Here is a 15,347-nt window from a genome sequence, read left to right as displayed (position 1 = left end):
GACATGTGGCACATGGCCGGCATGGCCATGTCCATGCATGCTAGGGTTTCTCCTAGGCTTGCTATGCTGGTTAAGAGAGAGAGAGGGGACAAGGGAACCATGTAGGGTCAAGTGGGGGTATTAGGGTTAGGCCAAAACACTATTTGAAATAGTGTTGAAGATTTGATCTATTTGGAAAATTCAAAATCTTGCCAAATTTGGTTTAGGTCAAGTGGTTCCAAAATTTGAAAATGGTTCATTTGGATGAGTTGCAATTGACCAGAGACAAACATAGGCGGTGGTGGAATTTTAAAAATAAAAGAAATGCCAAATTGCAAAATGTGAGATTGTTAACAATGTTAAAAAGTCTCAACTTTGCATGAGCATAGATTTTGATCCATGATAATTTTAGTATGGTGGTCTTTACCAAAGTTTTTCACCTTGATGTGCTCTTGGATGAGGTGCAAAGAATTGGGAAAGTTTAGTTTGAAAAACTTGAAATCCAGGGGCTCAAAGTAGTGACCAGAATATAAATGGCAGATTTGACCATTATTCTATGTGATCACAATTTGAGTTTGAATTTGATTTGATTTGTATTTCTTTGATTCCAAAAGCTGTAATAAGTGTTTAATAACATAATACAACTAATGGTGAAGGTCAAATTGGTCTAGGGTAAAGATTTGCAAAAATGGTATAAACCATATGTGAGGGTTTTAGGGCTTTTCTTATTGGGATTTCTATTTTCGTGCCCCTGCTTCGTTAGTTGTACTCAGTTTTCCCCAGCTCGTTAGTTTTTCCTCAGTTTTCCCCTCCCTCTAGTTTGAAACCCCTCGAAGACGCGGGCTGCCGTCAGGTCAGAGGCCTTACCGTTACCGTGAGGTCAGTTCCTCGCTGACCGTCTCGTGCTGACGGGTGGATCCATCTACCGCTGACGCGTGGGCCGTTTTATTTCCTGATTGTATACGCGGTGCTGCCAATGACAAATGGGGCCGCTCTATGGGGCTGCCGCAGCCAATGACCAGTGGGTCGTCTATTTATTTATAGAAAATTATATATTGCCGCTCTGTGGGGCCTCCGCAGCCAATGACCGCTGTGGTCGTCTATTTTATTTAGTGAATATAATATAGAGCCGCTCTGTAGGGGTCGCCTCAGCCCATTTTCGCAGCTTAATCTAAAGTGACTCTTATGCTAAACATTGTGTATCCCGACGTTGACCTAGCAGTGGCGGCGAGCATAGCCGTTCTGACCATGCCGATATCGGCATCGGCATCGGCATCGTTTGGAGGATGTGGTGCTCGAATAATAGTGGAAATGCGATATTATTTTTTACATGCATAATATATAGAAAATAGCTAGATCTCTAAATCGATGCATATGAAGCTACATATATATTCTTGGTCATAATCCCCTTAATTATCTAAAGGGGATGGATGCATGGCTTCACGTCGTCGTCGCTTTCATCGTCAGTATCTTCGTCGTCTGAGTAGTAGTACCTCCTGCACATTGTTCCGTCGAACACCTTCACTGTGAGCACATCATCGCCTTCATATTTGAAGTGTACGAACCAGCCGAAATCCACACCGTGCGCGATGGCGAATTTCTCCCAGCCCTTGTCGAGGTACATCCGGCCTTGTCCATCAAATAGGACCTCCACGGTCCAGAGACGAGGACCGCAGTCAGCTGCTCGCAGATACACCTTAGCTGGCTCCTTGCCGTCAAGATAGTCCGCAAATTTTTTTGGGAGTTCCTGCAAAGAGATCGAGCGCCGATCGTTTGAAATTAGGGAACCCTTGAAATTAAAGGTTTTTTAGAACATGCCCATAATTAATCACATGCATCATATATGTGGGAACGCGTACGTACCTTCTTGACCAAAGGGTCTTCATAGACGACGATGAAGAACTCCTCTATGATCAATGGCAGTGTTGACGGTGGTGGTGGCAATGATGATGATCCACTTCCCCTTCCCCTTCCCCTTCCCCTTCCGGTCCGCGTCCGAGACGTGGAAGCCATGGCAATGGATAAAGTGTATGTGAACGAAAAGAAGAGAGAGGCAGAACCTATTGACACAAGGGATGGCCGTGTGGGTGTTTATAAGGGAGAGATGACCGTTGTAGGGTTTACACAATAAAATAAGGAGGAGATGACCGTTGTGGGGGTTTATACACAATAAATTAAGGAGGAGTCGACCGTTGTGGGGGTATAGTTTATCATTTTACCGTGAAAAGTAATGCCTAAAAGGAAAGTAATGGCTACAAGAAATCGGTGATGGTTTATCGTTTTTTGCGTGAAAAGTAATGGGTACAAGAAATGGGTGATGGTGTATCATTTTTTGCGTGAAAAGTAATGGCTACACGAAATGGGTGATGGTGTATCATTTTTTGCGTGAAAAGTAATGGCTACAACAAATCGGTGATGGTTTATCATTTTTGTGCGTGAAAAGTAATGGCTACAACAAAATCGGTGATGGTTTATCATTTTTTTTGCGTGAAAAGTAATGGGTACACGAAATGGGTGATGGTGTATCATTTTTGTGCGTGAAAAGTAATGGCTACAAGAAATCGGTGATGGTTTATCGTTTTTTGCGTGAAAAGTAATGGGTACAAGAAATGGGTGATGGTGTATCATTTTTTGCGTGAAAAGTAATGGCTACACGAAATGGGTGATGGTGTATCATTTTTGTGCGTGAAAAGTAATGGCTACAACAAATCGGTGATGGTTTATCATTTTTGTGCGTGAAAAGTAATGGCTACAACAAAATCGGTGATGGTTTATCATTTTTTGCGTGAAAAGTAATGGGTACACGAAATGGGTGATGGTGTATCATTTTTGTGCGTGAAAAGTAATGGCTACAACAAATCGGTGATGGTTTATCATTTTTTGCGTGAAAAGTAATGCCTAAAAAGAGTTTATAATTTAGCTCGTGAAAAATAATGCAGAAAACCAAACTTTGCGTGAAGCTAACCGACGACAGAGAGAGAGAGGGTGGTGGCCCCGACCAGAGAGAGAGAGATAGGGGTTATCCTGCCCGTTAGATCATACGATCAACGGTCGGCGGGCACGATCCGCGTGACATGGGCTAGACCAATCAGGGCAATGTTGGGCGTGTGAGAGTTTGTGAAGGGAGAGGGCAAAACTGAGTAGTATCAAGAAACCAAGGGCAAGTGAGTAGTAAACAGACTAAGGGATTCAAATATGAGATTTAAAAAATGGAAAATGCGTGTTTTCTACAATGAAACCCATCTTGGCCTACCTCAAACTATTTGCAATACAAATCTACATGAGTGTGAAAATTATGGTCTCATTCAGACAAAGTATGTTTTGGGGAAAGCTGTTTTGGGTAGGGCTTATTATGGAAAACCATGCACCTTCATAGCTACTAGGTGATTTGAGAAGTGGCAATTTGTGGTGAAACTTGATTTATCTACGATTTATCTATGATTTGAGAAGTGGAAATTTGTGGTAAAGATTCCATGAGTAAGTGCCACTCCTTTTTGGAATTTTTTGCACATTAAATAACTCATTTAACTAGTTAATCCCATTTGTTGACTCTCTGTTGACCAGCCACTTGAGGGTAAAACTGAGTATATTGCACTAGCCAGTATTAGCACTCAAGGTGAAAACTGAGCATACAAAAAATGCTAGTATATGACTCGAGGGTATACATGAGTATATCTAAATTTCCAGGGTTAGACTCGAGGACGCGTGTTGCGGTGCAGAAGTGGAAGACGTGCCATTGTTGACGCGTGTCGCGGTGCGTACGTGGAAGACGTGCCATTGTTGACGTGGGTCGCATTTAGGACGCGTAAGCCCCTCTCTCCCTCCCCTCTGCACACGCACGTCTCATTATCGCTCACGCACGAAACCACCCCTTCACGTCCCATCAACTTCTCCAAAAAACCCCAACCGCCGTACGAGCCCTCCTGCCGGCGATGGAGAAGAAGAATGCGCCGGCGGCCATCGCCCCGAGCCCGTCGCCTCCGAGCCCGTCGCCTCCGAGCCCGTCGCCGCCGAGCCCGTCGCCGCCGAGCCCGTCGCCACCGAGCCCGTCGCCGCCGAGCCCGTCGCCGCTGAGGGCGGCGCATCCGAGGGCGGCGCATCCCAGCGCGGCGCCTCCGTGAACTGGGCCGGTCTCACGGCTGACGGACCACTTCACAAGATCGGCGAATGCTTATTGGCGAAAGAGGAGTACGTGGACAGCTACTCTGCTATGAGGCAAGTCTGTAGAAATTGGCGCTCTGGTTTACCTGATCCCGACGTGCACCTGCACGAATGGATCATGCTACACCACGCCCTTCCACGCGCCGCTGAGTTCACCTTCCTCCATCTCGGCACATCCCGCTACGTCACCATAGATCTATCTGCAGTTCGTGCAAGGTTCAAATTCCTCGGCTTTTCCCGTGGCGTCACCATAGATCTTATTTTCAATCTTAGTGCTGAATGTTATCTTTTCAATATATTTTAGATTCTACTTCGTCGGCTTTTCCCGTGGCGTCATCGTGCTTGCCCGAGAAGAACCCGCCGCACAAGATACGGCTGCTGAACCCACTCACAAAGAAATCGAACACGATGTTTGAGGCGCAGATGCCATCTGTTTTTCTGAAATCGATCAGCTGTTATCAAATCCCCGACTATGGTCTTCGTTGCCGCACATTACCCGCCGAAAATTGGTTGGGTCGATGAGAGCACTCCAACTAAGGATATAAATGAAGATTGGGGAGAAGGAAGATTTTCGATCAAGAACCATTGTCTGCGTTGCATTACCCCGTTCAATGGTGAACTGTATGCAGTAGCTGTGGACAATTTTGAGATCGGAAGAATAGTGTGCACCAATGTACAGTTGCAGCAGCCGTCGCGAGCACCGTCAAGATGGAGACACTAATTTCATTTCCGAACTTGGACGTCGAAGTTCTACCTTGTGAAGTCGGATGGTGATCTGCTGCTTGTGTTGTTGGTCGGCGAGGCTTTGGCGGGCAGACCATTGGTGTACCGTGTGGACACTCGTGAGCCGCTCTCTCCATCCGGTCGTAACATTGGCAGTAATGCCTTCTTCGTGAATTATACCCGGTGTATCTCCGTCGACACCAGAGTGTACCCGACACTTCAACCTGGCAGCATCTACTACACGGATTTGGGTTATATCAGAGAGTACTCTCATGATACAAAGGCCTGGGATGAGTGGCCACTACGTGTGGATAGAATAGGACTCTACGGTTTGAGAAATGAACACAGGCCATACCGTTTGGAGGATGTATTGGCCTCACTGCGAGACGGAAGGAGTTCAATGAATATTTCCTTGTGGTAATGCACGAATGGAGGGAGGAAGAAATATATGGGGAGGATTGAAGAACAAATTCATTCATCCTGGGGTCCCTATCCTAATCTTCTTGTTGTCCATACATTGCGTGCGTCTTGTATATTTTTCAGCTTAGTTTGTCGTGAACATTAACAACGTTATTGGCTGCTTTTGGCTGCTGTATGCAGTTTATGTATTATACTTAGTTTTCTGATTATGCTGTTGTGAATTTATCATATACTAGCTTCTAGATTTGCTGCCATATTGGGCAAAAAACGAGGGCCAAAAGGCATAAATAACCCCAGAGATTTGCTACTAGATTTGCTACTAGATTTGCTGCCATATTGAAGAAAGACAGAAATAGAAGCTTCTCTAGATTTGATACTAATTTGGTGAAAAAGACAGAGAGAGAAAGAGGGGAAAAGGTGCTCTTAAAAATGCCAATTTGGGCCGAGAGAGACAAAACCCAGCTCCTGCTCACGTGCAACCAAACGCTTCTCGTCCTATCCCACGCGGTCCCTTTCTACCAGCCCCACACGACGCGGCCCCACAGACGACGCGGCGCAACACATCAGCACAGAACGTCCAAAACCCAGCTCCTGCTCACGTGCAACCAAACGCTTCTCGTCCTGTCCCACGCGGTCCCTTTCTACCAGCCCCACGCGACACGGGCCCACACGACGCGGCCCCACACATCAGAACGGAGCGGTCAACTTAACGGGAATCCTGTCGTCTGAGCTGCCTTCTGCGGGTTTCAAACAAGGACTTGGGGAAAAGTGAGGAAAAACTAAGGGGCTGGGGAAAACTGAGCACAACTAAGGAACCGAGGGCACAAAAATAGAAATCCCTTTCTTATTTGATTTCTTTCTCTTTTTATTTGATTTGATTTGTGATCATTACTTGATCACTTTAGGGTTTTAGGGTTTATCATAAAAACACAATAACAATCATCATGGCATATCACTCAAAATGCACAAGTCCTATGCATAGCTCTATGCAATTAAAAGTTTTTGTTGGTTCTGAATTTTGGATCTTTGGAATTCTTCTTCTTCCTTTATTTGATAATTGGGATGTTACAATGTGGGCGTGAGTCTGGTTGGCGTAGTGGTGGGAGTTGTCCAGCTCCTTCTGGGTCTCGCGCAGCATGAAGTCCAGATGCTCCACATGATGCTTCAGCTCGGGGTGGGACTCCAGCTCCATGGGTCCTCCAACGGAGTCATGCCTTGCGAGGTGAGCAAAGCGAGCCCCTTGGATTGCCATCACGTTCTGCCTGCACAGACGGGCAAGTGCTTCCTAAAGAGCACGAGTGAGTCCGTCCACCCAGTTGTTCTCCCTGATGGAGAACTGGATCCTCTCGGACCGGGGAGGCTCCATCTTGCCCCTCAGATCAGCGGTGACGATCCACTGAAGTTCCCCTCCGGACTGGTCGTTGACTTGAGTTCCGAAGAACTTCGGGTGCGGGCGTCCAAAGAATTCCGACAGGGCATCTAAGTCCCCGTCGAAGATCAGGTTCCCGCCATTCCCCAGCTGGTAAAACTTGGTGTTGTTCACTTGCTCCATCTGTAATAGAATTAGATGAGTAAGTTAGAGAAGTGCAAGTGTGTCAAAATTTGATGTAGAATTACAAGTAAAAGGTAGAGCATGCATTTCTCCTTCGTAAAAGATCACAAGGGTAAGAGGATGAGTAAGTTTTTCAAAGATATTCACTTCATTTGTTTTTGAAACTAATTTTTTCAGACGTCCATTCTAACTAGGGTCTCCTAAAGTCAAACAATGGCTCTGATACCAACTTGTCAACACCCGGATTTTTAAGTCCATATGCCTATTATGCCATACATCGCAATCCCAGGAAGATTGTTTTTGCGAGACATAACAGTTGATATCATAGAGTCATCATTCATTACAAACCATAGTCTTCTTACAACAATAGATCACATGATCCACACTTACAATAATAGTTGATCTAATGATCAACAAACACAACACATAGCGGAAGTGAAGTAGTAGTCCATCTAATCCACAGCCAACGCTTGACGTTAGAAGACGATCCTAGTTATCGTAGATGTCCTGCTGTCCGTCATCCGGATATTGTTGCTCCTCTTCATAGTCTGGTAATTGGAATAGCCAGGGACACAACCATGAGTAATTTAAAGTACTCGCAAACAAATACTAGTGTAAGTAATATCAATTTTATTAAGGGGTGCTAAACTATAGGGTTATTTGCATAAAGCCAATTTTATTTCATAAACCTTATAAAAGAAAGACTCCTCATTTGCCTAACATAACTCCATTGGGAACATTAGTGTCATTCCCACAACCATGTTATTTTCAAGTCAAAATCACCATTCACTTCACCCAAACATTTTAGAAACATCTGACAACGGAACAGTATGACCTTTCCAATCATCCGTAACCGTGGACACGGCTATTCGAATAGTTTTACACTCTGTAGAGGTTGCACACTTGCGCCACAACTTTTGATTACATCCGTTCGGGATAACCCTGAATAATCATAACTCAGTATGCGGATCATCAACCATAACCTTTCACTTATAAACTCTAGCATAGGCACCTCGCCACATGAGTTTGGCCTCCCGGTGATAGCCAACTGTTATCCCGGGAACTGCACAGGGCTTGGGTCGTACATTCACCTCATTTCACGTCATTTCTATTTCAACGGAGGCAGCCTCGGCATAACCTCTATGATGCTTATTTAGAGGGAACCAATACTAAAGTGCATAAGTTTCTAGTTAAGCCTTACCCATAATCGGGTATTGTGGGGGTACTTAAAAATTGGAAATATATCGCATCCAAACCCAATCATCAGTTTTTGTCAAAGACACCAAGTCATTCATGTCATATTCAACTTCAAAATCTTTCAATATAATGACTCATCATTCCAAGGTTTTCAATGTCATTGGTTTTCACATGTTCCCATCTAGAGTAGTCATTTTTAGTTTAGTACTAGCAACTAGTCATGAGGGGTGCTAATCTAACTTGTATTTCTCTAGGCTACTTTTGATGTTCTTGTAACCCTCTATACTTAAACCAAAGTTAACTATAAAGTAAGCTTTGATAAATAAAGTAAAAGCTTGCAAGAGTAAAAATTGGGATTGGATCCTTAAACAGAAATAGAAGTGTAATGTGCCTTGCTCCATTAGAGCCTTGCACTTGGGAACTTTGCGAGAGTATTAGCTTGCCTTGAATGGTGTATTGATCAAAGTGTTCTTCTTCCTCCTCGTAGACCTCCTCCTACTGGTATTCCTCGGTACTAGCATCTATAAATGGATACGAGGTATACGATCACCAAACAATTCTTAAGGGCTAGACTAAGCACACAAATGGTTCACACAAATTATTCTAGCATCACACATTAATCATAAGAGGGGGGTTGACTTGTGTTTTAGGAAACTTGTAAGAGAAAATAATTTCCTCTCATTGAATCTTCTTAAGATTTAATTCCCTAAAATAATAAAGTATGATCATATGTTGACCAAGGTCAACACTTCATAATTATCATTTGGGGAAAAGATTTAAATGAGATACTTCATCTCATGCAATTTAAATACTACTATGGAACAATTTAGTATCATTAATTAATTAAACATGAGGTGCCATAGACTAAGATTATTACCTCATATTTGATTACTTAAGACAAAGATTTAAATGAGAGAGTAACTCCCCTACTATTTAAACAATTTAATTTAGATGATTTAAATGGACTAGAAATGGCTCCATAGCCATTATTTTGCTCTAGTCCATGATCATACAAAAAACTATGCCATCTTTTTGCATAAGCATGTAGAGTATGTCAAATGTGATTTATGAGAGTTGGAATCAACTCAAAATCACTTATGGTTGAATTTTAAATAAAGTTTGAAGTTTGAAAAGGCCATGCCTTGTTATTTTTGCTACTTTAATTCTACAACTCAAATAAAGTTGAAACCAGTGTAGTTATTTAGATCTTTTTCTAAGCTTTCCAAATATATAAAATTTGTTGAATTTGGTTCAGTAGATTTGAAACTATTTAAGTTTGAATTTGGCATCTGCAAGGAAATTCAAACAATTCACAAAATCGATTTCAAACTTTTGGGCTTAGGTGGGAAACGAAACTGGCCGCAGGGGTGAAAAACAAACGGGCCAGCCCAGCAGCGTGGCTCGCACACGTGGGCTGCCTGACATGGTGGGCTCCACCTGTCAGTGGCCTTTAAACGCGCGAAGCGGTACCAGCGACGTGAGGCGTAGGATTAGAAGGGGATCGTGCGGCTGGCGATCGCCGTCATCTCCGACGAGATCCCGCATCTCTGGCGGCGAGGCTAGGGGGTCGGAGGGCCTACCAGTGCTCCGGCGATCATCGGCGATGTGCACAGCTACGTTGGCGAGGACGGCGAGGCTCCAGGTACAGATGGCGTCGCTCGGGGTGGCTCCAATCGACGGCGCGGTGCTGCGGGTACTGGCGGGCTCCGGCGCCAAATTGGCGATGCTCCGGTGGTAATGTGGCTAGGGATTTGTTCGAGGAGAAGCAGAGATGGGAGGAGAGTGTGATGGTGTGAAGAATGGAGGAGCGGGAGGCGTCTATTTATAGTGGCGGAGGGGTGCTGCGGGTGCCCGTGGAGGTCGAGCATGGCGCGGTGTCTCTGGTGCGCGAAGGGGCAAGGTAAGGACGGCACGGGGTCGCTGGCATCATGGCGAGCCTCGCGTGCTAGCTGGCGCCGCAAAAGCAAGACGGGACGGTGCAGGAGGCGGTGGCGTCTGCTACGGGTCCGGCAGCAAAGTTATTCGCGGGCGGCGGTGACAGAGCTGGCGCAGGCGCTTGAGAGTGTCTAGCGTGTAGCCATTGGCGAGAAGATGCTGTATGCAGAGACGGAAGGGCAGGGAAGGACGGATGCGGCGGGGCGTGCTACCGCTCTGGCGTGTCCAGTGCGCGCTCACCGCGCAGGCTGGCATGTCCTGGGCGCTTTGGGCACGTACAGGGCTGGCCAATACCGGCCTCTCGTGTGTCCAGGGTTGGCATGGGCTTGCTCAGGATGGTCTGGAGATGCTCTGTGACAAGGTGAAAAGAGAGAGGGAGGACCAGAGATGGGAGGTGGCATGGAGGTGGCAAGGGTGCTCGGCATGGGCTTGCTCTACTCATGTCCAGGCTTTAATCAACAAAGAAATGGCTTGGTTTGATGCAGGGGACATAGAAGGACAAGTATGATCAAAGTTGGTCTCAAGTTTAGGCAAAGGTTTATTGGATAATAGCATGGGTTGCAAAAGTAGATTCCTGCCTGCAATGTGTTCAACCAAATGGCCGCAAGAACATTTTGTTTGAATTTTGCAAAGATTTTTGGTGGAGTGGATTTGAATAACATTTGGAGCATAGTGGTGGTGGTGTGCAAAATGGTGGTGGTTTGTGAGATTTCAAAAAGTGGATGATCTTCTCTTTGTTTCAAAGTTGCCACTTGTCAACCTTATATTAAGCAATAGAGGCAGAGTCAACCATGATGGTCAACACACAAAGTGTTCACCTTGATGTGCTCTTGGATGAGGTGGAAAGAGTTGGCAAATTAAGTTTGGTTGAAGATTTGCTTGATACAAGGGCTCAAAGTGGGTAACATAATAATAGTGGTAGATTTTACCATTATCATATGTCACAAGAATTTGATTTTTTTCCTTTGCTTTTATTTGTGTTTCTTTGATGCAAAAATGTTTGTTATTGTTCTAATGATGTTTCGCAAGCATTGGCACAAGCCAAAGTGGCCTTGGTTGAGGATTTGCAAAAATGCCATAAGTGTATGTGAGTGATTATGTGTATTTTTCCATTTCTTTTCTTTCTCTCTTTTTAAGTTCCAAAGATCATACCTAGGGTTTAAGCATCTTGAATAATCACACCAACAAACATCATGGCAAAAATCAATTCACTCATGTGTGATCACTATGCACATATGCAACACTAAGCATGGCACTATATTTAATTAAAAGTTTTTGTTAGTTCTAAAATTTGAACAATTGAATTCTTTGTTTTTATTGATTTGAAAACTTAGGATGTTACAAGTTGAAGCAAAAAAAATATACTGAAGAACAGGTTGGATGTATTGATCAATATTGTTCACTATCAGGTAATGAAAGATTGTGATGCTTTATTAAAACAAGACCAACACATTGATGTACATTTTCAGAGATCAAATGATACTGTCGAGCAGGCTAATTATACTCATGTAAATGACTCAGTTGATGTTGCAAGATTGTGCAGAAACAAGGCTTGGCGTTGTGTGGTCATAACGAGTGGAAGAATTGTTTAAACAAGGGTAACTTCTTAGAAACCCATCATATGTTAGCAGAGCATAATCTAGAATTATGCAAGGCTATGAATTTCGATAGTGCAAGAAAATGTATCATGTTATTTCCTGAAGTACATAAATATATTGCTAGTTGTTTTGCAAAGGAATTGAAGGCAATTCTTCATTAAATCGGACATGGTGTGTTTTTCTTGCTTGTTGATGAGTCTAGAGACATCTCATGTAAAGAACAAATGACATTGGTGTTGCGCTATGTTGATAGTTTTGGAATGGTGAAGGAGAGCTTTGTTGGTCTTATTCATGTCAAAGAGACAACTTCTCTTTTTGTCGAATATATAAGTTGAGATTCAAGCAAGTTAGAGGCCATGGTTATGATGGTACAAGTAACTTGCGAGTTGAATTTAATGGCTTCAAATCATTGATCTTGAGAGAAACTAGCACAACTTACTATTTCCATTGTTTTTCTCACCAGCGCCAGCTAGTTGTGTTGTGGTGGTAGTAATTTCTATGGAATGATTTCTACCTTGCTGGATGTGGTGGGTGGATCAGCTAAGCGAATGGACATGATTCGAGACATTAATCTCAGAAAAGTGAGTAAGGCCTTAGGTTGTGGGTAACTTGTAACCAGGTAGGGATTAAACCAAGAGCAAGGCCTTAAAAGACCGGGGGAACTCGTTGGAGCTCTCATTATCAAACACTAAAAAGCTTGCTCGACTTGTTCCCAACAATTATCGAAGTGTTAAAATTTGTGGAAGAAGAGGACACATATAGATCAAGTATTGAGTCTTTTAATGTACTTTTAGTCATTTGATTTCGTGTTCTATTTGCAGCTCATGTTGACTATTTTGATAGTAACAAATATCTTTTCACGAACACTTCAGCATAAAGATCAAGACATAGTGAATGCTGTGAAGTGTGTGAAATCAACAATAAGTTACTTAGTTGAGCTTAGAGAACATGGGTGGGAACCTCTGCTTGGTGAAGTGTTTGCATTTTGTGATAAACATGATCTTGACAAGTTGGAAATGTAAGAAGCCTATGTAAATCCAAAGAACAAAAGCCAAAGCACCGGAATTACCAACAAGCACCATTTTCAAGTTGATTCTTTCAATGACGTTCTTGATTGGCTAGTTCAAGAGCTTGATGGCCGCTTCAATAAGATAACCTCTTACTTCATTTTTTGTTTTGCATCTTTGTGTCCAAGAGACCCGTTCCATGTATTTTAATTCAGAGAATTTGATTAGTTTTGCTAAACTTTACCCCGAAGACTTTGATTCTCGAGAATTGAGGGACCTTAGTCATCATCTTTGTCTCTACAGATGTGAAAACAAATGAGAGATTCTCCAATATACAAACAATTGTTGAGTCTTCTAGGATATTGGTAGAAACGAAAAATATTCATGCTATCCTTTTGTTTACCGGCTATTGAGACTAGTACTAGTATTGCGTGTTGCCACTGCCGCAGTTGAGAGATGCTTTTTGGTGATGAAGATAATGAAAACATATTTGCGCAATCACCTTGATGATGGAAGTTTGAGTGGTAACCTTATTTTCTATGTGAAGAAATAAGAAATAAAGAATGTCGCTAATAATCCGGTGGTTGATCGCTTCATGAAAATAAGAGGTCGTAAATTCTAAATGTCGGTAACACGTCCACTTAACCACATTAATCTATTCACTGTACTATTTTGAGTTCTTAGAAGTTCATCTACATTCATTTTGTTTTAGATGTTACTGGCAGACATGGACAAACCGTGTTTTTTTGTGAAGGCATCCAGGAAACCATATTTTATCAGTCAATGCCACATTTTGTTTTCCAGTTTAACCTAGTCAACCAATATTATTGTCAAATATCAAAGAATTCTCCATTTTTTTGTTATTACTTTGCTAGCCACTTTTCTATTATATTGTCCTATTCTGTTGACTCGGTTTTGTATGGGAAAGTATGTGTGCTCAAATCGGTTGCATATATACTTCTTAATTTAGTGTACTGTTTGGCTAGAAAATTTGTACATTTGTTTTGTGCTTGGTAATCTTGTGCACCCTGGACCAGTTTGTTGTAGCTCCGCTGCGGCAGACACCAATATTTCTCTTACTATAGTATAGGGACGAGATCATTCAACAAGGGAAGAGATTGATCAAAACAGAGCCAAGCTATTCTCAGGCATGCATGCAAGGATTAAATTAAAACTGTACAACTGAACCGGACAACAACAGGAGGGCGTACGGCACACGACACGACAGAAGCAAACTAAGATGGCACGACCAGACCCTTGAACATGAAATAAACTGACGAAACATAGAAGATCGAGATGATCGATAATCAATCGGGACGTAGACGCTGGACTGGCCTTGCATGCATGAATGCAGTGCGGACATCGATCAGCCTCTCCCTGCTGACATGGGAGTCAGGAAAGAACTCATCGGAGACGGGATAGGACTGGCAGCCCACTGCCAAGCGAACCCCGCACCCAGATCGAAGGGCTGCATCACGTCATCGCCGGCGCTGGCGCTGGTGCCGCTGCCGGCACCGTCATGGCTACCGTTTAAGCCACTGTAGACGACGGTGCTGAGGTCACCTCCCGATCCAGAACTCACCATGTCGAGCCATCTCTCCTGCACCGGCGGCGCGTGAGCCTGGTACATCGCCGGAGCCCCCATGTCTGCGCCACCGGCGAGGTAGGCATCCGGCGACGGCTGCGCCTGGCGGGAAGGCTGGTAGAGGGACCGGAGGCCTCGGATCTTCGTGATGCGGTCGCCGATGCTCTTGAGGAGCACCTCCACCTTCCAGCCCACGCTGGTGAGCTCCTCGATCGAGAGCCCCTCGAGGCCTGGGAGGTTTCCCACCATGGCCTTGTGCAGGAGGTACCTGATCTCGCGGTCCCGGCAGTCGCGCCCGGATTTGTGCACCTGCTCGCGGAGCTTGTCGATGCGCTGCCGGAGGAACCCCTCCTGGTTCATCATCTTCTTGCACTGATCCAGCTCCGGCATGTTCTTGAACTGGGTCAGGATGGCCAGTCCCTCGTCGGGAGACGGAAACACCTCCGGCGCACTCTCGCCCTCGCCGTACACCACCACGCAGGCCTTGACGTCGCAGAGGATGGATAGCTCGCTCGCTTTCTTCATCAGCCCCCGGCGGCGCTTCTTGAAGGTGCCGCGCCGGGTGGAGTCGTTGGGGATGTACTGGAGGGTCACCTTCTTGCGAGCCATTGCCCTCAAGCAACAAAGCAGGCAACAGAGGGGTAAAACCACCTGCAAAGGAAAGGTGTTGCTTTTGGTGAGTTGAAAGCATAGGGAGGAGGGGTGGATTTATATTGGAACATCGAATGGGATGAGCAGGCGGCAGCATGCCGAGAATCATGATATGGTAAGAGATTACTGTTACAGATATGGAGGGGATTGCATGATTTACTGCTTATTAACGTGATCGAATAGCTAGCACATCTTCAACCCCGATCTTAATTCTGCCCATCTGTTCATTGAGGTGCGTCCATTTATAACTCTTAGCTTTACCTTCATAAGATAAGGCCAGGTGCTAGCTAGCTTGATGAATACACGAGCAATCACACCAGAGATTTCCTACGACACAAAGATTATTCTCACTATTGTTTGAGGGAGAGGAAAAAATGTCTTCCCTAGATGCAAGATCATGCGATATATCTTATTTCATACAGAAATGTCACAACTGATTTTTTGTATCCATTATCTGAAATTATAGTCTGTACAAAAGTTCAGTTTGTTCATCAATCTCTGGTATGTCTCAAAAATCAGATAACTTCGTGTTCTCATGA

The 15,347-nt window shown here is 44.2% G+C and overlaps 1 protein-coding gene across 1 annotated transcript; it reads right to left on the bottom strand.

Moving 5' to 3' along the window:
- Window positions 1-13,711: 13,711 nt before the first annotated feature.
- On the bottom strand, window positions 13,712-14,818 carry LOC127338420 (agamous-like MADS-box protein AGL80). Its single transcript, XM_051364532.1, has one exon. The coding sequence runs from the start codon at window positions 14,764-14,766 to the stop codon at window positions 13,939-13,941; it is 828 nt and encodes a 275-aa protein (XP_051220492.1). The 5' UTR covers window positions 14,767-14,818; the 3' UTR covers window positions 13,712-13,938.
- Window positions 14,819-15,347: the final 529 nt, after the last annotated feature.

Source organism: Lolium perenne, chromosome 3, assembly GCF_019359855.2.
Source record: "Lolium perenne isolate Kyuss_39 chromosome 3, Kyuss_2.0, whole genome shotgun sequence".
Lineage (NCBI taxonomy): Eukaryota > Viridiplantae > Streptophyta > Magnoliopsida > Poales > Poaceae > Lolium > Lolium perenne.
The sequence above is the reverse complement of the archived record's forward strand: the minus strand, read 5'-3'. Positions and strand labels throughout refer to the sequence as shown.

Excerpts from the sequence above, each read along its gene's own strand:
- LOC127338420 (XM_051364532.1), bottom strand. The coding sequence starts at position 14,766 with ATGGCTCGCAAGAAGGTGACCCTCCAGTACATCCCCAACGACTCCACC.